The sequence below is a fragment of the Mixophyes fleayi genome, chromosome 7 (assembly GCF_038048845.1).
Source record: "Mixophyes fleayi isolate aMixFle1 chromosome 7, aMixFle1.hap1, whole genome shotgun sequence".
NCBI classification, from domain to species: domain Eukaryota; kingdom Metazoa; phylum Chordata; class Amphibia; order Anura; family Limnodynastidae; genus Mixophyes; species Mixophyes fleayi.
Genome location: NC_134408.1, coordinates 153,228,928 through 153,253,487, shown reverse-complemented (window position 1 = coordinate 153,253,487; position 24,560 = coordinate 153,228,928). Strand labels below are relative to the sequence as shown.

General features: G+C 45.1%; 1 protein-coding gene across 1 annotated transcript in view; it reads right to left on the bottom strand.

Annotated features, from left to right (window-relative positions):
- The window catches only part of MARCO (macrophage receptor with collagenous structure), a 29,075-nt gene extending 5,663 nt beyond the window's left edge, over positions 1 to 23,412 (bottom strand). Inside the window, exons 1-11 of the mRNA XM_075181212.1 lie at positions 23,250 to 23,412; positions 16,930 to 17,031; positions 15,960 to 16,205; positions 14,638 to 14,718; positions 13,034 to 13,123; positions 11,191 to 11,235; positions 8,546 to 8,644; positions 7,286 to 7,339; positions 6,198 to 6,296; positions 5,087 to 5,131; positions 167 to 265 (exon numbers count right to left, since the gene is read on the bottom strand). Coding sequence (XP_075037313.1) covers positions 167 to 265; positions 5,087 to 5,131; positions 6,198 to 6,296; positions 7,286 to 7,339; positions 8,546 to 8,644; positions 11,191 to 11,235; positions 13,034 to 13,123; positions 14,638 to 14,718; positions 15,960 to 16,205; positions 16,930 to 17,031; positions 23,250 to 23,355 — 1,066 coding nt within the window. The 5' untranslated portion in view covers positions 23,356 to 23,412. The remainder of the gene's footprint in view (positions 1 to 166; positions 266 to 5,086; positions 5,132 to 6,197; positions 6,297 to 7,285; positions 7,340 to 8,545; positions 8,645 to 11,190; positions 11,236 to 13,033; positions 13,124 to 14,637; positions 14,719 to 15,959; positions 16,206 to 16,929; positions 17,032 to 23,249) is intronic.
- Positions 23,413 to 24,560: the final 1,148 nt, after the last annotated feature.

Genomic DNA, 24,560 nt, shown 5'->3' with positions numbered 1-24,560 from the left:
TATGACTAAACAATTCTTCCTGTTTCTAATCATTTCTTCCTGTATCTATTCAATACTTTCTGTGACTAAGATTTCCTTTAAGTAACTGATCTACAACTGAAATTTCCATGTGTTGATCATTCTTCCCCTAACTGATCATTCCTGCCTTAGAGTTATCATTCCTCACCTGGTGTCCCAGGAAGACCGATATCACCCTTGTTTCCTTTCTCTCCTGATACACCTGGTAGACCACGGAGGCCGGGTACACCGGGAGCTCCTACAGCACCTGCATTACATGGATGATTAATACCATTTAGAACTAAAAGTAGACAGTGTTTCTCACAGACCTTGTATGAGAAGAATGAAGGCAGGTTGTCACGCCGTATCTTTTTCTTGATTCAATTCGGGACCCTTGGGCCTAGCTGGAGCAGGACTGAAACAGAACCTAGCGGCCTGGATGATGTTTCTGCTCATGTAGAGTCCTCAGAGTAGCACAAGCAGTATAGGAATATAAGGACTGGAGTCTGAGCCTAAGTACTGGACTGGAATCCGGCTGTCACTGTTTGGTATTCTGGACTCTTGGATCCGCCCAACAGATGTTACCCCTAGCAGGGCGCGGAGTCTAACGGGCGAATGGTTATCACCAGCGGTCACCGCAAGGTGACTTGGACTCAGCGGCGTTCGCCCGCAGGTCGCGGTCCCTACCAGGGGTGCTGGGCAGGGTCCCAGGGGAGTGATAGTGACTGGTGTAACGTAGGCACACTGGTAATGTTGTAGGTGCTACACCCAGACAGCGGATAGACAACAGATGCAGGATAAAAGTACAATCAGCGATTTAATGATGATTGGATGATCAACAGGAGAGTCTGTGTATTGATACAAAGAACGTAGGAACAGGGTAAGCAGTGCCACCAGCAATATAGCATGAATGAATACAAATAGAGATATAATCGATATATTCAAATATAGCAATAGCATGAACAGTCCAGCAACAGGGTAGAGATGGTAATGCAGCAGGTATATGGGACCACAGTAAGGCAGCACAACATCGGAGGTACAAGTAACAGTCCAGGCAGCAATGTAGTCACAGAAGATGCAGCAAGAGAGAGATACCCTGTAATGCTATTATATGCTTAGATGAAATAGGAACAGTTCAGCCAGCAGGAGTAGATAAGAACAAGCAGCTAGATGATACGACCTGTAATGTCACTGAGCCACATAAGCAAAGGCGAAGTAGATGAAGCTTGAGTGGTGCAGTCCGTGGAGTGGTGACACAATAGGGTCAGATGTAACTTGAGCAGCACGGCCCGTGTAGTAGCAGCACAATGAAGACAAGTGTAGCCTTAAGCGATCCAGCCCGTGGAACAGCAACACAGCGGAGACAGGTGCAGCTTGAGCGGTATAGCCCATGGGACGGCAACACAGCGGAGACAGGTGCAGCTTGAGCGGTATAGCCCGTGGAACAGCAACACAGCGGAGACAGGTGCAGCTTGAGCAGTATAGCCCGTGGAACAGCGACACACAACAGAGACAGGTGCAGCTTGAGCGGCACAGCCCGTGGAACAGCGACACACAACAGAGACAGGTGCAGCTTGAGCAGTATAGCCCGTGGAACAGCAACACAGCAGAGGCACTGACGATCCAGGTGAGAGCACACAGAATAGGTAGGAACCTAATCAGACAGGTAACTTGATCAACAGGCCCAGAGGAAAGGGAGGAGGTGCCTTTTGAACTTTAGAGCCAGAAACAGGAACCAATAGGAATCTTGCCAGAAACAGACAGGTACTCAGTCTGCACATGTGCAGATCAAGACTAAGGGTTTGAGGTCTGCTTAATGAGGCACAGGTGAGTGTCTTAGTCTACGTTTATGGAAGCCGAATGAGCGCCACGTGACACCGGCGTTATACCTGACTGTAACTGTTTGTGGGAACTCAATTCCAGCTCCTATAGCCAGGCACACGGGACTGGAGCCCACTAATAAGATCTCAGATAGGAAACGTGGAAACTCAGAACAGAGCAAACTGGAACTGGAGACAGGGACTAGAAACTCAGCACCGTGACACGAAATGGTGAACTCAGGACTGTGAGGCAGGTACAGACCTAGAACCCACACATGGAACTGGAAAAAAGCCCTAGAGACTCAGCTGTAGCAACAGAACTGATGATACTGGTAAAACCGCTGGTACTGCAGGATAGATACTGGATGGTGCAAAGGTCTTACTGAGGTGAGCACTCTGCTGAATGGAGAATATTGCTGGAGGATGAGCAGCTTGAAAGTGCAAAGTACCTGCAGGGTGATGACCTCCGGATAATGTAGGATGCTGGAAGAAGATATGCTCTTTACAATGCAGGATACTTGCAAAGTGATATGTAGTTGGTAAAGCAGGATGTACACAGAAGATGATCACTTTGTAAACACAGGGAATCAGGAACAACTGGAACCTGGAGCCTAGCACTATCCTCAGGGGAGAAGTGTGTTGTTCTAGCAATGAACAGATCTCAGCAGCAGGTTTAAATAGGGTGTCCCAAACAACTATTGGCTGCACAGTTCACGTGATCACAGCTGCTGAATCTGGTTGGTCTGGAATGACCACCTGACTGCATCCAAGATCACCATGCCCATGCAGCAGAACAAACCGTATGTGTTTGTTTACAAACAGAGATGTGATGGACAGGAATGCTGCAGGCGACCAGGAGGGGCCCAGGTAGCCGTGATATGACAGTGGCGGATGAGGTAAGTGCGTCTAAGACCCCAATGTGTGACACAGGTATTCCCAGACCTGGTTCTGAAGCGCATGATGTTTGGGCTTTCTTGTCTATTCATATATTACAAAATAAATAAAGAAATAAAGTCTAATTAAATTAGATTAGAAGCCCAGGTTAAGCTGGGTACACACTGGAGTGTTTTCGTCCAATAATCGGGCAAATCAGCTGACATACGACCATTCGGTCGGAAGTCTGGTTAGTGTGTATAGTGACACGATGGTCAAAAGTTATTCCAAAGTGCCGATTGTCGGCTCATTTGGTCGGTCGTACGGTTTAATATTTTCTGACCAATCACCGACCGATCATGTAGTGTGTATGCACTCATGCTGACGATCTCCATAGAGGTTACAGAGTCGGCTCTTTTCAGCCGATGCCGGCAATGAATGTCCCGGTGAATAAATGTAGAGAATGCTGTGGAAGGAATAATTCATTTGTTCATTCTGAGACAGGATATTTATTTTCAGAGTCACAGAAGCTAATGAAATTCCTTAGGACATAAGGATAGCTATAACAAGGCGGTTTTAATCAGTGTGACAATAATAGATGAATGAATATTGTGCTGTAATTCTCTGAAGACTAGAGGACCAGATGAAGGACCAGATGAAGAGCACGGATCTGAAAGTAAATGGTGTCAGTGTGTACACATGAATCGTCAGACTGATCGGACCTTCAGTCGTAGGTACAATCGTTTGAGATAACACGTCGGTCGGACAATTCTTCAGTGTGTAACTAGCTGTACAGTTGACCGGTCCTCTAGGGAGAGTGTGATTGGGGATTGTTCGGGTCCTGCACCTAGAGATCCATATCTCAATGCTAAGTAGCACTGGGACCTGCTGGTACTAGGGTCGACATGTTAAAATATTCTGCACGCTCTTATGGAATCGCAGATGTCAGCGTACAGCACCACAAGAGTGGGCAAATAAAAGTGTTGCCCCACTAATAAATGGACAAGAATTTCTCTGATATAAGTTAGAGTACTGTCCCCGATTCTGTTTAAATAAATAATGTCCCTAACTGCCTTTAACTAAGACCCCCATAAGAATGAATCATTTTTTTGCCACCATTAATAATACAAATGTATGTCCATAATAAAAACATACGTAACTTATCCGCCCAACATTATCTAGTAAAAAAAATCCTCACTGAACTGACAAACCGCTCCGGAGGGGCACCCGGCGCACAAGGAGTTAAACTTAATAGCCGAGCAGCCAATCAGGAGAGATCTCTTACACCGCTCAGCCAATCACAGGTAAGAGCCTGCTCCTGATTGGATGTCCGGCTCACTAGGCAATGGAGTAATTAGGGAAGTATTTATTATGGGAACACTATATATCAGTTTTTTTTATAATTTAGAGTTATTGGACCATTGTTAATTAAAAGACAAGTGAGGGTATTAATCATTTATATAGAATTAGGGACAGTACTCATTTAACTTATATCAGGATAATCATTGTTTCCTTATTAGTGGGGCAGTAATGTTAGTGCATGCTCTTGTCTCATTGCATGCTGGCACTTGTAGTGCCACAAGAGTGAGCACTATGTTTTAACATGTGGACCATGAACCACCCACCAGGGGTAACGGAAGGATTCCAGTTGTGACATAGCATTGGGCTGGGACTCTCTAGCTGCCCCCCTCCCCTAAAGGACCAGCCTGGTGCTGAATAGACTGGGCTTTTAGTAAATACAAGGGGTAAACCATGCGTTTTAGGGGTTTACAAACCACAACACATCAGATGCCGATTTAGTTTTCAGCCTCCAAACCGCAGGATAGTATATTCTGCAGTATGGATCCCATGTGGGGCAGTTCTCAAGTTGCACATAAAACCTCATATTAGTTTATCTCCCACTACGTGTTTTCCTTTTGTGTCCTTGCTACATTATTCTCATATTGTCCCTATTTCTCAGAGGTTACAATGGGAATGAGGATCATGGCAGTGACACCTGCGTAAGGCAATCAGGATACTAGAAAGAAACACTGGGGTACCAGCATTGCCGCTTTAAATGAAGAGTTATCTAGGCCGCACTGTTCAGTGACGTGGAGGTGAAGTGCCGGTCAGCATGATCCAGACATCGGACATGTGCTGCGTCGCTTTGTAGGTAAGTCTGTGTATATTGATGTCATTTTTTGTTCTAATCGGTGTTTGTAGGTATCCTGGTTGTCGGGGTTCTGGTACTCAGAAAAACAAACCCAGCCCAGAAGAGGAAGGGGGTGTACTCCTTATTGATCATGCTGGAAGATATTGCTTTACTGGTGCCCTTTGTATTTGGCCCGCACCAGGCTGGCAGCACACGCCGGCAGCCACCACATGTCAGCACACACACCAACACGAGATGATTTTACCTTTTTGCCCATCTTGTCCGGGCTGTCCTGGTTCACCCGTCGTCCCTGCAGGTTACAGAGTAATCAGTCTGTTATATCAGTCACTTATATCAAATACTGTATAACATTACACAAATGTTGTATCACTAGTGTTACCGGACTCATCAAGGTACACATATCAGCCACTTAAAGGCAATTGTTAAACGTTAATATCTGTAGTAAGTAATGATTGCATAGTGCTGAAACACTGGTGATTTAACAATCTCTCCCTCCTCTCTATACATTGCACAGAACATATCAACATACTGTACAACCCTCACTCTATGCCAGGGATCATACATGTCACCTTGGTACCAGAAATCCTTATAGCTCACCCACCCTCATTTCTGCACTAGATCGCATGCTATAGGGACACTGGATTACATGCTATAGGGACAGTGGATCACATGGTATAGGGACACTGGATCACATGGTATAGGGACACTGGATCACATGATATAGGTGCACTGGATCACATGGTATAGGGACACTGGATCACATGGTATAGGGACACTGGATTACATGCTATAGGGGCAGTGGATCACATGATATAGGTGCACTGGATCACATGGTATAGGGGCACTGGATCACATGATATAGGTTCACTGGATCACATGGTATAGGGACACTGGATTACATGATATAGGTGCACTGGATCACATTGTATAGGGGCACTGGATCGCATTATATAGGTGCACTGGATCACACAGTATAGGGACACTGGATCACATGGTATAGGTGCACTGGATCACATGATATAGGTGCACTGGATCACATGGTATAGGGACACTGGATCGCATGGTATAGGAACACTGGATCGCATGGTATAGGGACACTGGATCACATGATATAGGTGCACTGGATCACATGGTGTAAGGACACTGGATCACATTATATAGGCGCACTGGATCACATGTTATAGGGACACTGGATCACATGGTATAGGAACACTGGATCACATGATATAGGTGCACTGGATCACATGGAATAAGGACACTGGATCACGTGCTATAGGGACACTGGATCACATAATATAGGCACACTGGATCACATGGTATAAGGACACTGGATCACATGTATAATGATATCTTACCATTTTGTCCCGTTCTTCCAGGAGGTCCCTGTATTCCTGGGAGTCCGGGGGTGCCCACTTTACCACTACTTCCTTCATCTCCTTTATTACCAGTTAATCCTAAAATCAGGGATGGTCATATACAGGTGATGTCAGTTATATGCGGGTACTGTACATTGTGCTTACCAAATATATCTGTATAGACAGTCCCAGTGTCCTCTTACTCTCAGGACACATGTAATACAGACAGTGCCGGTGTCCTCTCACTCTCAGGACACATGTAATACAGACAGTCCCAGTGTCCTCTCACTCTCAGGACACATGTAATACAGACAGTCCCGGTGTCCTCTCACTCTCAGGACACATGTAATAAGGACAGTCCCGGTGTCCTCTCACTCTCAGGACACATGTAATACAGACAGTCCCGGTGTCCTCTCACTCTCAGGACACATGTAATACAGACAGTCCCGGTGTCCTCTCACTCTCAGGACACATGTAATACAGACAGTCCCGGTGTCCTCTCACTCTCAGGACACATGTAATACAGACAGTCCCGGTGTCCTCTCACTCTCAGGACACATGTAATACAGACAGTCCCGGTGTCCTCTCACTCTCAGGACACATGTAATACAGACAGTCCCGGTGTCCTCTCACTCTCAGGACACATGTAATACAGACAGTGCCGGTGTCCTCTCACTCTCAGGACACATGTAATACAGACAGTGCCGGTGTCCTCTCACTCTCAGGACACATGTAATACAGACAGTCCCGGTGTCCTCTCACTCTCAGGACACATGTAATACAGACAGTCCCGGTGTCCTCTCACTCTCAGGACACATGTAATACAGACAGTGCCAGTGTCCTCTCACTCTCAGGACACATGTAATACAGACAGTCCCAGTGTCCTCTCACTCTCAGGACACATGTAATACAGACAGTCCTGGGGGAAAATGTATGAAAGTCCGTTTTTTTCAACTTGCCGGAAATCGGCGAGTTTTCCGGCAAGTTGAAAAAACGGGACTTTCATACATTTACCCCCTGATGTCTGTGTAAGTATACATAGCATGTGCTAATAAGGTCTTGTACAGAAATGTTATTTGCTGTAATACCTGTGTCACCTTTCTGTCCCCTCTGACCGTCGGTCCCAGGATTTCCAAGTGCACCTGTACAGGAGAAAACACAGCTCAATGTTCCCTCTGATAATCTATTGTGTAATGTGTAGTGTCATCACATAGAGTTGTGTATTATGTAGTGTCATCACATAGAGTTGTGTATTATGTAGTGTCATCACATAGAGTTGTGTATTATGTAGTGTCACCAGAGTTGTGCATTGCGATTTCATCAAATAACACTGACAGGAGCAGTATATTCTAAAATAACCCAATAGGAGGGAATATTGTATAATATACACCATAGATATATATATATATTCTGCTGCAGCCCCAGACAGGTTACGTACATCTCCGCAGTCCCCATCATCACATTTGTGCTGAATGTGATAATATTGCACTTTTTTGCATTTTAAATACATATTTAATAAATATTAAATCTTCAGGTGAATCATCATTGAGAGCAGTATTACTTTTACAAGGTGCAAAAATTTATAATTGAAAAATTTGTTCCATGTTTATGATTTAGGTAATTGCTTTTCCGTCTGAGTTTATCTATGCAATTTGCACTGACTATAAACAAGATGCAATATTTGCATAAGGTCATACTTGCCAACTTTTCTTTGTTGGCTTCAGGAAGATCCTGTGGGAGGTGGGCGTGCGGGGGCGGGGCTTGACGAGTCACATCATTTTGGCCTCGTCCCCTAAACAATTGTCACAACATTGACCAATTACAGCAGGGGGGGGGGGCTAAGATAATGTGATATTTGCATCATTATGCCCCGCCACTTATCTGTTGCGGAGGCGAGAACCGGGAGGTTGTCCTGCTTTCCCAGAAATGTGGGAGTCTCCTGGACATTCCAGGATAGTAGACAACTATGCATTAAAGAAAAGCAGCTAATGAATCTTTAAGGACTGAAGTGTCTTTTACATTTCTGTCTCCATTACTGAAGTCATGTTGTCTTACATGTCAGTCTTTGATTAAATGTTGGTCTCCATGAAAATGGCCACCTCCATAGGCATCAATACATGGACATAGGACACAATTTCTGAACTGTGTCATTATTCCACAGATGGCGAAGCCAACCACGTCTTGTACTGGCTCAGTATCAGGGAGATCACCCCTATTTCAGGGAGTCTCCTGGACATTCAGGGAGAGTTGGCAAGTATGCATAAGGTTGTTTGTTTTAAGTGTATATGTAGGCCTGACTATTCCTTCCTATGATGGATTATTCCTGTCTGTGACTGATCATTCCTTACCTGGCATCCCCGGAAGACCGATATCACCCTTGTTTCCTTTCTCTCCTGATACACCTGGTAGACCAAGGAGACCGGGAACACCGGGAGCTCCTACAGCACCTGCATTACATGGATGATTAGTAATGTTAGTCCAATTCGCATGTATAAATGGCTGCATACAGTGTTACTCACATTCTGTATTAAAGCCACTTGTAGAGAGAGGTGTACCGGGTGCTTTAGTATATACACTATATATAGATACATAGATAGGAGATAGAGATAAGTTAGGTGATAGATAGATAGATAGATTTGAGATAGATAGATAGGAGATAGATATTGTGACTGGATCACTTATAAATAACTTATGGTATAAATTTAGTTAACGGGAATAGAGCAGGGCGCTTATTTATATAATTGCAAATGTACTTATTTTTGCTCTTATGTGAATGTTGGTAAAGGAGATATCTTTATTTCTGAGACCAGGGGAAGAAATTAATTTGTTTTAACTTTGCTAGAGGAAATGCATTATATATCTGATACAATAAGTCTTTGTTGAGGAAGTCTTTTGTGCATCTTGCAGTAGGGAAATGACTTGTTTGGGGTTTTGTGACTTTGTTTGGGAATGTGTATTCTGCTGCTGTCTGAAGAAAGGACCTCATGTTAATTAGACCTTTTGATGTGTGAGGGTCCAGCAACTGAAGGCACAGGAAGCTTTAATTAAGACTTGCTACTAGATTTCCTGCGTCTAAAAACAAGATGCAGGAAATCATAGCACGTTTTAGGATATCACAGATAAGCGTAAATATTGTTAGCTTTGCATTGCATGTAAATCCATGTTTGAGTAAACAAATTGCATCCTCTATCCCTGTGACCTACAGATTAGACCCAAAATCTAATCTGTTCCCGGCTTTTTCTGAGGTTTGGACCCAGTTTTCGGCTACCACCGCTCTGCCGCTACCCAGCAGCTCTAGCCAGTGTGATAGGCCAGGGGGGTTTCATCCGCAGCACCCTGATCCATAGGAAGAGGTCAGGGGTACCAGCCCAGGTACACCAGTAACAGGGTTTCACTCGCAGCATCAGTTAACCAGAAGAAACCCGGTTCTGGATGCCGGTAAGGAGTCCAGTGGTGGCAGTATTTGTAAGCCCCTCCTACTGCGGTTAGAGGGCGCATTTGGGATAACGAAAGGGAATGGTCGCAAAGTAAGCCCAACCGGTTCCCAGCAACAACAGACAGGGTGGCATAGGTGGTCCATCCTGTCACAAATAGATAGATATGAGATAGATAGATACATAGATAGATAGATATAGAGAGAATGAAAGAGAGGAGAGAGGGAGAAAGACACAATAATAGGTAATACCCATGGGGGTAAATGTATGGTTTATATGGCTCTGTATTCTGACTGATACATTAGGGTATTTGTTGTATAGTCACCTAACATATCAATGTAACAGAATGTTCACGTATGTTCTGTATGTTATCACACACACATCTACTCTAGACGTGTTATGTTTTCTACATTACTCCGCATTGTGAATGATTGTGTCTTTTTCTTCTCTTCCATCTCCCACCTCAGAGACAGGAAGTGTTTGTACATAATTATTGTGCTCCATCCGCTGCAGTCCGGCCAGCTCTGAGTAACACAGGTCTATGTGGTGACAGGAGAGAATGGAGCTTCCTGTGATCCAGTGTTTTACACCAAGAGGTTAAAGGATGCAGGGGCGGGCTGGCAAGTTTCAGCCCGGGGGGCGTACAGGCGCCCGCATCACATGACACACGATGCGGCCGAGTCATGATGACCCAGCCCGAACAGCCGTTAGACTGAGCCCCCCGGCCCCCCGGCCCAGCCCGCCCCTGAAGGGATGGGTGCTACTGATCTCTCCTCCAGCAGCCTGTGATTACCCGCTGTTGTCTGAGAGAGCCCAATGCCAGCCCTGAAGGAGGTGCCCACAGCAGGGTGCTGAGAGGGCAACTGATGGGCATCACAAGTCAGACACTTGTGTCCTGATTCATCAAGGGGCGCATACTGAACGCGACGTGCGTTTGTTTCAGAACGCATGTAATTCGGGTGTGCGCACACCCGAACACAACAAGGAGCGGATCTGAAGACACGTGCGGTGATGAATTCAGGTGTAGGTCTGTTGGGTTCTACTACACAAGACCCTGCAGGATACGTCCAATATTATACATTCACAAAGAACACACAGAAAAAGATATATATTAAATTAATGTCACCTGTTAATAATATAGGCATTAATGTCAAAACAATATAAATTTTAAAAAATAGATTTCTTTTAAAAAAATGTTTTCCATGAAATACATTTATTAGTACGTTATGAATGTCTACTGTACTTAAAGTAGCACAAGTTATAGCTGCATACACAGCCGTCAGCACTGCTGATCAGGACTTAGACTAGTCCTGTAGCTGGAGCAAGAGATACGGCAGAAATACAAGTACCTGAGAGATACCCAAAGCTTGGATCGGAGGCCGCTGTGTGCCCTTGAGCTTGGCACGTCCTCACTGTACACTGACTATGGCAAAACTGGTCCTCGTTGTTCAGCAAATCTACCTTATTTGATCTATTTCCATCTACCATCACGTGCCAGCAGCCAGCAGCAGCCAGCACACAGTACACAGACGAGAATATATAACATCAGATGATTTCACCTTTTTGTCCATCTTGTCCTGGCTGTCCTGGTTCACCCTTCATTCCTGCAGGATACAGAGTGGTCAGTCTCCTTATATCAATGGTTATCAGTCTGTTATATCAAATACTGCCTAACATTACACAAATGTTGTATCACTAGCGTTACCATCTCTATCACAGATTCATATACTGCATTATACATTCACTTGTTAATGGAGGATTGCAAATACCTGGAATCTTTCAAGGCAATTTTTTTTTTATAAGAATGTAAGGTAAAAACACAACAAAAAATAAACCAAACAAAAATGCAGTTCCAAACCTGACCACCAGGTGGCACAGCAGATGTATTTAATTCAAAACTACAGATTACTGTACACTATACTTTGTAGGCTAAACTAGGGCAGAATCCATACATACTATATCTCTGTGAGTATTATTATTATTATTATTATTATTATTATTATTATTATTATTGTTTATTTATAAAGAGACCACAAAAGGTCTGCAGCCGTACATAGAGAATACAATTAAACAGTACAAGGCTAAGACAGTATATTACAATAAGGCAGTGCATGTCAAAAGAGGCAAAACAGTATAATACACAGCAAAGGAACAGACAAACCAGCAGTAAGTAAAGTGCTTGGCCGGTAATAGTCCCTTACACTAACTAGAGGTGGGGGGGCAAGTAAGCACAATCTGAGTCTGTACCCAGGAGTGTGGGCGCAGGATCAGAGTCACTAGTAGAGGGTAGAAAGGAAGACGCAGGTGAGCTGGTGATGTAGGTTAGAAGAGGAGGACATAATGAAGAGTGGAGTAGGGCTGGATTAGAAAGAGAGCTAGTAGGCTTTGATGAAGACATGGGTTTTGAGAGCCTTGCAGGGAGGTTGAAAGCTTGACTGGGAGAGGAAGTGAGTTCCAGAAGAGAGGAGCAGCACGGGAGAAGTCTTGGAGGAGGTAATGAGTGAGGAGGAGATGCGGCAGTCATTGACAGAATGGAGAGAGCAGGAGGGATGTGGAGGGAGATGTAGAGTGGGGTTGGGTAGTGGAAAGGAAGCCACTGTGGTGACTGCCAGAGAGATGAACGTTACAGAAGTCCAGACGAGAGATGGGAAGGGGGAGTTTTGGTTATCTCCAGGGTGAGTAAGGTTCTGATCCTGAGACAGTGGAAGAGACATCTTTGGGAGAGGGATTGAATGAGAGGGAGATGTCAGGCAGCGAACTTGTGAGTCTTGGGAGCTAGTAATGTTGCTGACGCATAGAGAGATGGATGGAGGGGACTCGGGAGGGTGGGAAGACGATGAGTTTAGTTTTGGACAGATTACATTTAAGGAAGTGCTGAGACATCCAACAGGAAATATCAGAAACATAGTTGGGGACACTAGAGAGGAGAGAGGGAGGAGGTTTAGGGAGGGGATGCAGATCTGGGTGTCGTCAGCATATAGATGATATTGGAAGCCGAAAGAACTGATGAGATCACAATGGGAGAAAAGGAGATGGCCAAGAATAGATCCTTGAGGAACACGATGGGCAGAGGAAATAGGATTTGCAGGAGAAGATGGTGGTCTATGGTGTCAAAGGCAGCGAAGACGTCCAGGAGAATGAGAAAATAAAAATGACCTTTAGATTGAGCAGCAAGATGGTCATTAGTACCTTAGTGAGGACAGTTTCAGGTAGCTCTGTATATACATATATAATGTGGCATCTAAAGAAAAGTATGAACCAGTTGGAAGTTCTGTGTTCCCATTGGATAGATTCCACTCTACAACCCGCTGCTAAGATCCTGTGCTTGTTACTGACATAAGATCACTTATAACAAGCCCCACCCCCTTCATATCCATACATTAGGTCACGTTATGATCTCACCATTCTGTCCTGATAGTCCTGGTGGCCCTTGAGGTCCAGGGGGGCCCACTTTACTGCTGCTTCCTTCACCTCCTTTTGGACCCGGAAGTCCTAATTCCAATCAACATAATGTGATCACATAGTCAGTTGATATTTGTGTTTATAGATATATATATATATATATATGTGTGTGTGTGTGTGTAAATATTATATGGTAACTGCATTCCCTACTGTACATTATGTGGATATTAGACATCACAGACCAGTTCTGTGACCATTTTGTGGAGGTTTTTATACAGATTATAGAAATTCGAGCTGACATCGTATATCTACAGGGTGATTCAAAAGTCGCAGTACAAAACTACAGGAAATTGGGAAACCTGAATACTCCAGTAAGGTATGGGTGACGTGGTCTATCTTTTACGGTATGTACCAAACATGGGCGCCATCTTGAAATCGGCCCAATTCCTGTAGAGTTTTTAAAATAAAAGGGTGTACTGCGACTTTTGAATCACCCTGTATAATGAGTTCCATTAAGGGGTGCGTAATTCCTTATTATACAAAGCCTTTCCTAATGAAGTGATAACATAACAACTTGCTAATTATACAGTTATTATTTATAGTAGTTTATATAAATATTAATACACTCATAAAATATACAGCAATATGTCTAATATACTGTGTCCAGCATTATACTGATTATTAATCCTTGATATCATATTATTTTATCAGACATTCAAAGAACCTCCTCAACTCAACTCCAAAATTAGCATCGCCCTTTCCTCTAATAATATTCAATATGAAGATATAATGACATAAATAGCCACCAATCCTCTGCGTGCAGATAGATCTCAGCCATGGCTCCCTTCAAACACTCCTGTCCGGCAAAGTAAGTAATTGGCAAAAGTCTGACATATATGTCACTTCCATGGAAACGCACTGGACACTACCAACCAAACACACTCATTTATCTTATCTCCACTCAGACTTCTTGCCCTAAACACATGATTAACACATTCTCTTCTCAAGAGAGAGAATTGCCCACACTTGTCTCACGCTATCTATCCTCACACAACCTACTGGACCCTCCTCAGTCAGGGTTTCGTTCCCAACATTCCACAGAGACTGCGCTGACCAAGGTTGTCAATGATTTGGTCACTGCTAAATCTAAAGGCCGCTACGTAATTACTAATACCTAAATATAATTAGCAGATATTAACAACAATATATATTCTATCCGATTACCCAAAATTACCCCCTGTCCCCCTGACCAACATCGCTGTGTGACTGGGTCATATAACCACTAAGCACTTTCTCACATTACTATCTGGCTGGACCAGTATGTAGCACTGACCCTCATGTACCACACTCCTACGGCTGATAGATTGTAAGCTTGTGGGCAGCGCCCTCTTACCATGTTACCTGTCTGTTAATATTTAATATTATTCTATTACCGTTCACAATTGTAAAGTGCAATGGAATGCGTGTTGGCGTTAGATATAAATGCTCGTAAATAAATAGTGTTATTTGGGGTTTCCATGAATCTGTGTATGTACAAAACCCCTCTGTCTGTTTGGGGTGGGGGTTTCAGTGTGGGCTCGGGATCTGTTGATTTGAGACCTCACCTGCGTCCCCCTTTTCTCCTTTGCTTCCTGGGATTCCTGGGGGTCCTCTTTCACCCGGTTTTCTGTAGATTCCAGACTCACCTGAAATGAAATAAACATTCTAGGAACACAATGTAACATGGTTCCCAGCACAGTAATATTATCCCATTGAGATACAGAGTAAGACAACACTGTCAATGTCCTGGGCGGGCCAGAGAGGGTGCTCTGCTAACGGTTATCAGCATTATTTTTAATTATTTTTAACATTTAATTTAAATATTTATTTTCTATAGATGCAGTTGGACCACGGAGAGCGAAAGCTGGGTACACACTACAGAAATTTCAACCAACTTTCTGTGCCTAACGATTTTACATGCGATCGATGTTCCGATCGCTCGGTCAATGGACTGCATACACACTAGCCTTGTTTAGGACGATAAAGGGAAGAGCGGACGTCCCTTTAGCGACTTTTTACAGCCATGTTGTCGTGAGCAATGACTGTAATTTCGTACTCACTGTTGTGAAGTTTATACACACTACACAGCGGAAACGAGATTGGAACGAAAATATTAAACGGTACGACCAACCAAATGAGGCGACAATCGTCCATTTGGGCAGACTTTCGACCATCGTGTCACTGCACACACTGACCACACTTTTGAACGAGCGGTCATATGTCGGCTGATTGCGCCGATTATTGGACGAAAACCGTGTAGTGTGTACCCAGCTTTAGAAGGAGGTGATGGGGACTGGGGCAGGTAAAGTCCATAGTCCCTTCACCACGTTCATCAGTCATTGATTCTCCCTACACTCCCTAATGCCTTCCCTGTCTACGCTCCTCACCTCTGTCTGCTTATGTCTCCTTCAGTCTGCCCTGCGCCCTTCACCTGTCTACTACACTCCACTCCCCCCCCCCCCCAGCCTGTCTATATTTCCCCCCTTCCTGTCTATACTTCCCCTGGGCCCTTTCAGGGACCGTTACACATTAATGTACAGCATACTTGCCAACTCTCCCAGAATATCCGGGAGACTCCCGCATTTCGGGTGGGTCTCCCAGACTCCTGGGAGTGCATGGCAATCTCCCCCATCTGCCCACTTCCTAATGAAGTGGGCAGAATTAGGTCCAAAATGCCGCAATTCTCCAGGAATCATGGCATTTGGCCCTGCCCCCACTGTAAAATGGCGCGTTTGCGTCAATACGTCACAAAGGCGTGTCTAAAATGACACGATTTTCGGAGTCCCGCCCCACGCATGCCTACCTTTCCCCGGGAGACTCCCAGACGCCAACTACAAAAAGATGGGAAGTATGATGTACAGAAGGATCTATGTATGAGCGTCTATACCTGTAAACAACGTGATGTTGTTGAGTCTCAGTGTGAGCTCCATGTTCTTGCTTTGGATTAAACGAATCTGACCCTCCAGATCTCTCAGCCTCTCTGATGACAGGTTGCGTTCGTGTGTCTCTTCTACGACTGGATTCCATTCCTCTCTTCCTCCGATAAATGCATCATTACTTCCTGCATTATCTGGACATTTCCGATGGCAGAATCCTGCAGTGAATGCGGTGAACTCCTGGTGCAGTCTTATATCTGTTAAACAGAGCACGTTACCAGGGTGATTATTATATAGTGATAATAACACAAATATAGTATATTGTATGTTTATAATGGGCTACAGAGGAGGGAATTGTGGAGGTATTAATGAGGTGTGTTCATGGGAAACATAGAAAGTAATCTAACAAAACAAATGATGAAATTATCTTTTTTCTTGTGTATTTCAGCTGCATTTAATGAAGGGACGTTACTTCCCAAGCTCCAAAAACAATATCTGCCCATTGTACAGGAAAGGCCATATGTCGGTAATGTAACATGTATGTGACATGTAAGTGTGATAGGAAGACCGCTAGCAGCGCTGAGGCCCTGGGTCTGTGGTAGCGAAATTAGATTGTAAGCTCAGGATGACACTAATAGGTGCACAAAGTAATTGGCCCGATGAAGGGTGATAGCCCCTGTGTGACCCCTCTGTCTTCCTGTCACAGAGACGGGTTGTACAGACCGCAGCGTTGGTTCTCCCATGTGACTCCATGTGGCTGTGGATGGCGGTGCCCGTTATACCCCGTTATACCCCGTTATATCCCGTTATGCCCCGTTATACCCTGGGCTACTGGGGAACAGCAGGTTTCACGCTTTATCTCCACAGAGTCCTTTATAACGTCTCTGGTATTGGTGGTGGGTGGTAAAGTGAGCGCTGTCTGGTGACCCCTCTGCCTGTACCCTAACGTCACCCATGGAGCCTCTCTAGTCAGGCTGTTACCTCTGTACACCAAGTACACCACTCCAGCCGTCAGAAGGGTCAGATACACAGATAGGACCATATGCCAACATTTTACTCTGGACTTTCTCTGAGACTTTATATCTGCAAAAGACAATTATTAGACATTTATAGTCATCATTCACCAACTACAGCCAGATTAGTAACAAATGAGGGCCTGGGGGCAGTGACCCCTTCCCTGAGTCTGTACGCAAAGTATACCAGCAGTGCCCCCCCCATATACTGATTGTACCCCAAGTGACAGCCACACATGTTATACCAGCAGTGTCCCCCCATACATTATACCAGCAGTGTCCCCTCCCCATACATTATACCAGCAGTGCCCCCCCATACATTATACCAGCAGTGTCCCCTCCCCATACATTATACCAGCAGTGCCCCCCCATACATTATACCAGCAGTGTCCCCTCCCCATGCATTATACCAGCAGTGCCCCCCCATACATTATACCAGCAGTGTCCCCTCCCCATACATTATACCAGCAGTGCCCCCCCATACATTATACCAGCAGTGTCCCCTCCCCATACATTATACCAGCAGTGCCCCCCCATACATTATATCAGCAATGTCCCCCCCATACATTATACCAGCAGTGTCCCCCATACATTATACTAGCAGTGTCCCCCATACATTATACCAGCAGTGTCCCCCATACATTATACTAGCAGTGTCCCCCATACATTATACCAGCAGTGTCCCCCCCCATACATTATACCAGCAATGCCGCCCCGTACATTATACCAGCAGTGCCCCCCCATACATTATACCAGCAGTGTCCCCTCCCCATACATTATACCAGCAGTGTCCCCCCCATACATTATACCAGCAGTGTCCCCCCCAAACATTATACCAGCAGTGTCCCCCCCATACATTATACCAGCAGTGTCCCCCATACATTATACCAGCAGTGTCCCCCCCATACATTATACCAGCAGTGCCCCCCCATACATTATATCAGCAGTGTCCCCCCCATACATTATACCAGCAGTGTCCCCCCCATACATTATACCAGCAGTGTCCCCCCCATACATTATACCAGCAGTGCCCTCCTCTTACATTATACCAGCAGTGCCCCCCATACATTATACAAGCAGTGCCCCCCATACATTATACCAGCAGTGCCCCCCCATACATTATATCAGCAGTGTCCCCCCCCCCCATACATTATACCAGCAGTGCCCCCCCATACATTATACCAGCAGTGCCCCCCCCGTACATTATACCAGCAGTGCCCCCCCATACATTATATCAGCAGTGTCCCCCCCCGTACATTATACCAGCAGTGCCCCCCATACATTATACCAGCAGTGCCCCCCCATACATTATACCAGCAGTGTCCCCCATACATTATACCAACAGTGTCCCCCCATACATTATACCAGCAGTGCCCCCCCATACATTATACCGGCAGTGTCCCCCATACATTATACCAGCAGTGCCCCCCCCATACATTATACCAGCAGTGCCCCCCATACATTATACCAGCAGTGCCCCCCCATACATTATATCAGCAGTGTCCCCCCCATACATTATACCAGCAGTGCCCCCCCATACATTATACCAGCAGTGCCCCCCATACATTATACCAGCAGTGCCCCCCCATACATTATATCAGCAGTGTCCCCCCCCATACATTATACCAGCAGTGCCCCCCATACATTATACCAGCAGTGCCCCCTTCACACATTATACCAACAGTGTCCCCCCATACATTATACCAGCAGTGCCCCCCCATACATTATACCAGCAGTGCCCCCCCATACATTATACCAGCAGTGTCCCTCATACATTATACCAGCAGTGCCCCCCCATACATTATACCAGCAGTGCCCCCCCATACATTATACCAGCAGTGTCCCCCCCATACATTATACAAGCAGTGTCCCCCATACATTATACCAGCAGTGCCCCCCCATACATTATACCAGCAGTGCCCCCCCATACATTATACCAGCAGTGTCCCCCCCATACATTATACAAGCAGTGTCCCCCCCATACATTATACCAGCAGTGCCCCCCCATACATTATACCAGCAGTGTCCCTCATACATTATACCAGCAGTGCCCCCCCATACATTATACCAGCAGTGTCCCCCCCATACATTATACCAGCAGTGTCCCCCCCATACATTATACCAGCAGTGTCCCCCCATACATTATACCAGCAGTGCCCTCCTCTTACATTATACCAGCAGTGCCCTCCTCTTACATTATACCAGCAGTGCCCCCCATACATTATACCAGCAGTGCCCCCCCATACATTATACCAGCAGTGCCCCCCCATACATTATATCAGCAGTGTCCCCCCCCCATACATTATACCAGCAGTGCCCCCCCATACATTATACCAGCAGTGCCCCCCCCCGTACATTATACCAGCAGTGCCCCCCATACATTATATCAGCAGTGTCCCCCCCGTACATTATACCAGCAGTGCCCCCCATACATTATACCAGCAGTGCCCCCCCATACATTATACCAGCAGTGTCCCCCATACATTATACCAACAGTGTCCCCCCATACATTATACCAGCAGTGCCCCCCCATACATTATACCGGCAGTGTCCCCCATACATTATACCAGCAGTGCCCCCCCCATACATTATACCAGCAGTGCCCCCCATACATTATATCAGCAGTGTCCCCCCCATACATTATATCAGCAGTGTCCCCCCCATACATTATACCAGCAGTGCCCCCCCATACATTATACCAGCAGTGCCCCCCATACATTATACCAGCAGTGCCCCCCCATACATTATATCAGCAGTGTCCCCCCCCATACATTATACCAGCAGTGCCCCCCATACATTATACCAGCAGTGCCCCCTTCACACATTATACCAACAGTGTCCCCCCATACATTATACCAGCAGTGCCCCCCCATACATTATACCAGCAGTGCCCCCCCATACATTATACCAGCAGTGCCCCCCCATACATTATACCAGCAGTGCCCCCCCATACATTATACCAGCAGTGTCCCCCCCATACATTATACAAGCAGTGTCCCCCATACATTATACCAGCAGTGCCCCCCCATACATTATACCAGCAGTGTCCCTCATACATTATACCAGCAGTGCCCCCCCATACATTATATCAGCAGTGTCCCCCCCCATACATTATACCAGCAGTGCCCCCTTCACACATTATACCAGCAGTGCCCCCCCATACATTATACCAGCAGTGCCCCCCCATACATTATACCAGCAGTGCCCCCCCCATACATTATACCAGCAGTGTCCCTCATACATTATACCAGCAGTGTCCCCCCCATACATTATATCAGCAGTGTCCCCCCCATACATTATACCAGCAGTGTCCCCCCATACATTATACCAGCAGTGTCCCCCATACATTATACCAGCAGTGCCCCCCCATACATTATACCAGCAGTGCCCCCCCCGTACATTATACCAGCAGTGCCCCCCCCGTACATTATACCAGCAGTGCCCTCCTCTTACATTATACCAGCAGTGCCCCCCATACATTATACCAGCAGTGTCTCCCATACATTATACCAACAGTGTCCCCCCATACATTATACCAGCAGTGTCCCCCCATACATTATACCAGCAGTGTCCCCCATACATTATACCAGCAGTGCCCCCCCATACATTATACCAGCAGTGTCCCCCATACATTATACCAGCAGTGCACCCCCATACATTATATCAGCAATGTCCCCCCCATACATTATACCAGCAGTGCCCCCCCATACATTATACCAGCAGTGTCCCCCATACATTATACCAAGTGTCCCCCCATACATTATACCAGCAGTGCCCCCCATACATTATACCAGCAGTGCCCCCCATACATTATACCAGCAGTGCCCCCCATACATTATACCAGCAGTGCCCCCCCATACATTATATCAGCAGTGTCCCCCCCCATACATTATACCAGCAGTGCCCCCTTCACACATTATACCAGCAGTGTCCCCACACAATAAACCCGTTGAATATTAATTGTATTAGAAGAGATAACATTCATTTGACTATATTGGCAATACCCCCCCCATACACACACTTTGCAGGAGCAGTGCCAGGAGAGTCTCCACACATTGATTATAAGAGCAATGACTCCCACACACGTTGCTACTACAGAGGTAGCTGTATGTAATAAATACACACAACTGTTCGCTTTCCCCTCTCACCTCCTCTCTCTCTCTCTCCCTCTATTTCTCCCTTTGTCCTCTCTCTTCCTCTCTCTCCCTCACTCTCCCTCTCTCTCTCTGTCTCTCTACTCTCTCCCTCCTCACCACCACCTCCTCTCTCTCTCTCTCCCTCTCTTTCTCCCTTTCTCCTCTCTCTCTCTCCCTTTCTCATTCTCCCTTTCTCATTCTCCCTCTCTCTCCCTCTCTCTCTCCCTCTCTCTCCCTCTCTTTCTCCCTATCTCTCACTTTCTCTCTCTCACTTTCTCTCTCTCACTTTCTCTCTCTCACTTTCTCTCTCTCACTTTCTCTCTCTCACTTTCTCTCTCTCACTTTCTCTCTCTCACTTTCCCTCTCTCCCTCTCTCCCTCTCTCTCTCTCTCTCTCCCTCTCTTTCTTTCCCTCTCTTTCTTTCCCTCTCTCTCTCCCTCTCTTTCTCCCTCTCTCTCTCCCTCTCTTTCTCCCTCTCTCTCTCCCTCTCTCTCTCCCTCTCTCTCTCCCTCTCTCTCTCCCTCTCTCTCTCCCTCTCTCTCTCTCCCTCTCTCTCTCCCCCTCTCTCTCTCTCCCTCTCTCTCTCTCCCTCTCTCTTTCTCCCTCTCTCTCTCTCTCTCTCTCTTTCTCCCTCTCTCTCTCTCTCTCTCTTTCTCCTCTCTCTCTCCCTCTCTCTCACTCAATGCAACAAGTTTTGCCCAGGTGCAAACTTACTCCAGTTTCTGCTTTGCTCTCCTTAATGACTCAGGTCATTTGTCTGTAGCATTTACATTATTTTAACATTGAAAATTAATTGTAGTTTAACTCTGTATTTAATTTAATTAGAGAAACAAACATTGCTACAAATCTAGGTCTGTTCCTTATAACCTTCAGGTGTCCCTGTTGCTATTCCTGCCTGGGATGAGGTTTAATCAGTGACCTGGAACTCTGCAGAGTTATCATCAATTCTATGGGGTCTATTTAATAAGACCCCCTGATGACTGCGTATGTCAGACCAGGGCAGTGATACTCTGCCCCCAGCACTACCGGCCGACATTGGTAAGAGGAGTCTGACCGCTGCCAATATATTAAAGATAAAATGGAAACAAATAAATAATAATTTTAAAATGAATTTAAAAAAAAAACAGAAAAAGATGCTTTATTTTAAAAGTAAATTATTTTTTCCTGTGTAACCTCCGGCTAATGTTCTCCTGCGATGGCGTTAGCAGAGGACAGCGGGGATACTTGTACCTTAAACCCCGGTGTATGTTTTCTAGTGACATTTATTGCAGAGTTCAATTTTATTACATATCACACATTTATTTGTTATAATTTACTTATTATTCTTCTTTGAATCATTATTTATAATCAGTGATTTCCAAACAATGTGCAGAATAAATTCATTTACACCCGACTTATTGGCCATTAGACAGTTACAACGTATCCCGTCTGACCATAGATACAAAGGGCCTGAGTCATTAAGGCAAAAAAGGAGTAAATGTTCTCTGGGATAAACCATGTAACAATACAAGGGGGGCAAATTAGTTTATTATTTTGCACATAAGTTAAATACTGGCTGTTTTTTCATCTAGCACACAAATATTTGCTAGTTTTATTATTACACTGAAATTTAAAGTTGATCTAGGACATGTTCTACCCCAACTATAAATCTGTCACCACATTTTAAATTTACCTCCCCCTCCAATGCAACATGGTTTTGCCCAGGTGGAAATGTTACTCCTTTTTTATGCTTTGCTCTCCTTAATGACTCAGGTCCAAAGACTCAACTGGAACATCATCCTGTCCGCATCCGGCTGGTCACACCGGGAATAAATAAATCTCCTCTCTCTCTCTCTCTCTCTCTCTCTCTCCTCAGTAATGGTGAAGCTGTAAATAAATAAATCACAGTTTCTCCGTTACTGCATCCACAACAAATATATACTTACATTATTACCTCAAATTTGCAAAAGATTAAAGCTATTTAACACTCTATATTGTGTCCTTTCACTTCCCCATAAATCTCTAGTAAATGTGTATCCATATAACTCTGTTACTCCCCCACATGTTAGACCCATAACCCCTCAATCTCCCACCTAACATCAGCCACACTGACCCCATCCAGCAGAACATTCCGCATGGACGGTAGTAAATTACTTGGAGATATCACAGTTACCGTTCATTTCAAATGTAGACCTCTCAGGAGCTGCCATGTCCTCAGCCAATATAAAGGACTTGTACTTAGTGTCCCCATCAAGCTGAACACAACCCAGGTTTTCCATCACAAGCCAAAAACCACAAAAGGATCTGGGAGACAATTGTCAGCTTTGGTTATTCGTGGTGATCTCCACCCATCAGTTTCATAATGAGAAATCAGCACTTTACAAAAATAGATTTTTTTGTAGTTTGCATTTATCGTGTATTGAGAAACTTAGAAAGTTCCATGTGACCTTCTACAAATTTCCCATTTTACTAAAACACTGGATCACTGCAATCCTCTTCCTAAGGGGCACATTTATCAGTGTTCACATAAAGTGAAAAATAGTTTTCAATTCTTATCGCATTGATAAGGATTGAACTATTTCTCAAATTTATGTACAACCCAACACAGAGACAGCAGTTCCGATAAACTGCTGTTTCCGTGATAAAAAAAAAATACGTACCCCCCTCTTCGGAAGCGCTGTCTGAGGATCATCTCCTTGTCTGGTTCGTTTTCCTTCATACTGCAATTGCGCATGTGCAGTTCGAAGACCTGGTCATGCGCACAAACATCTCGCTCTCTCTCTGCAACTATAGTTGCAGAGAGCGAGTGGTGAGTGACAGGGAGGGATCATGTGATCCCTCCACACATGCGCTGTCCAGCTCTGCTCTTCGGAGCACTGACATTTTTCAATTATGATAATGTACGCAAGGTTCAGGTGTACATTAACATGACAAGTTTCCAAAAAAAAACTTTTTTTGGAACTTGTTAGATTGTGAGAGGGAGCAGTCACCATACTATTGAATGGTGACCGCCCCCAAAAACGAAGCAGAATGCAAAGCAGCAGATATCCACAATATCTGCTGCGATGAACCTTTCATAAATATGCGGCACACTCCAATTTCCGTTGGAGTTACGGAAAGAGAGTGAAACTGTGCTACCACCACTTCACAAATATGCCCCTAAAGAACCTCTGAGATATATGAATATAACATGAATATAACACAGAACCAGGCAGAGATGGTGCACAACGAATTAGCCAAACAACACATGTGTTCCTGTATTATAGTGAATTTTGTCATAACCGTCCTACCGATATCACTCACTGATTAGAGATGCGCAAATCATGATTTTAAAATCCAGCCCAATTTAAGAGATTTGTCACCAGCGAAATTATTTGCGATTTTATCCCAATTCGCCCAACAAAGGAAAAATAAAACACACTGCGGAATCAATCCACTGCACCCAATGTACAAAGCAGCAATAACGCTACCCCCTTCACTGGAA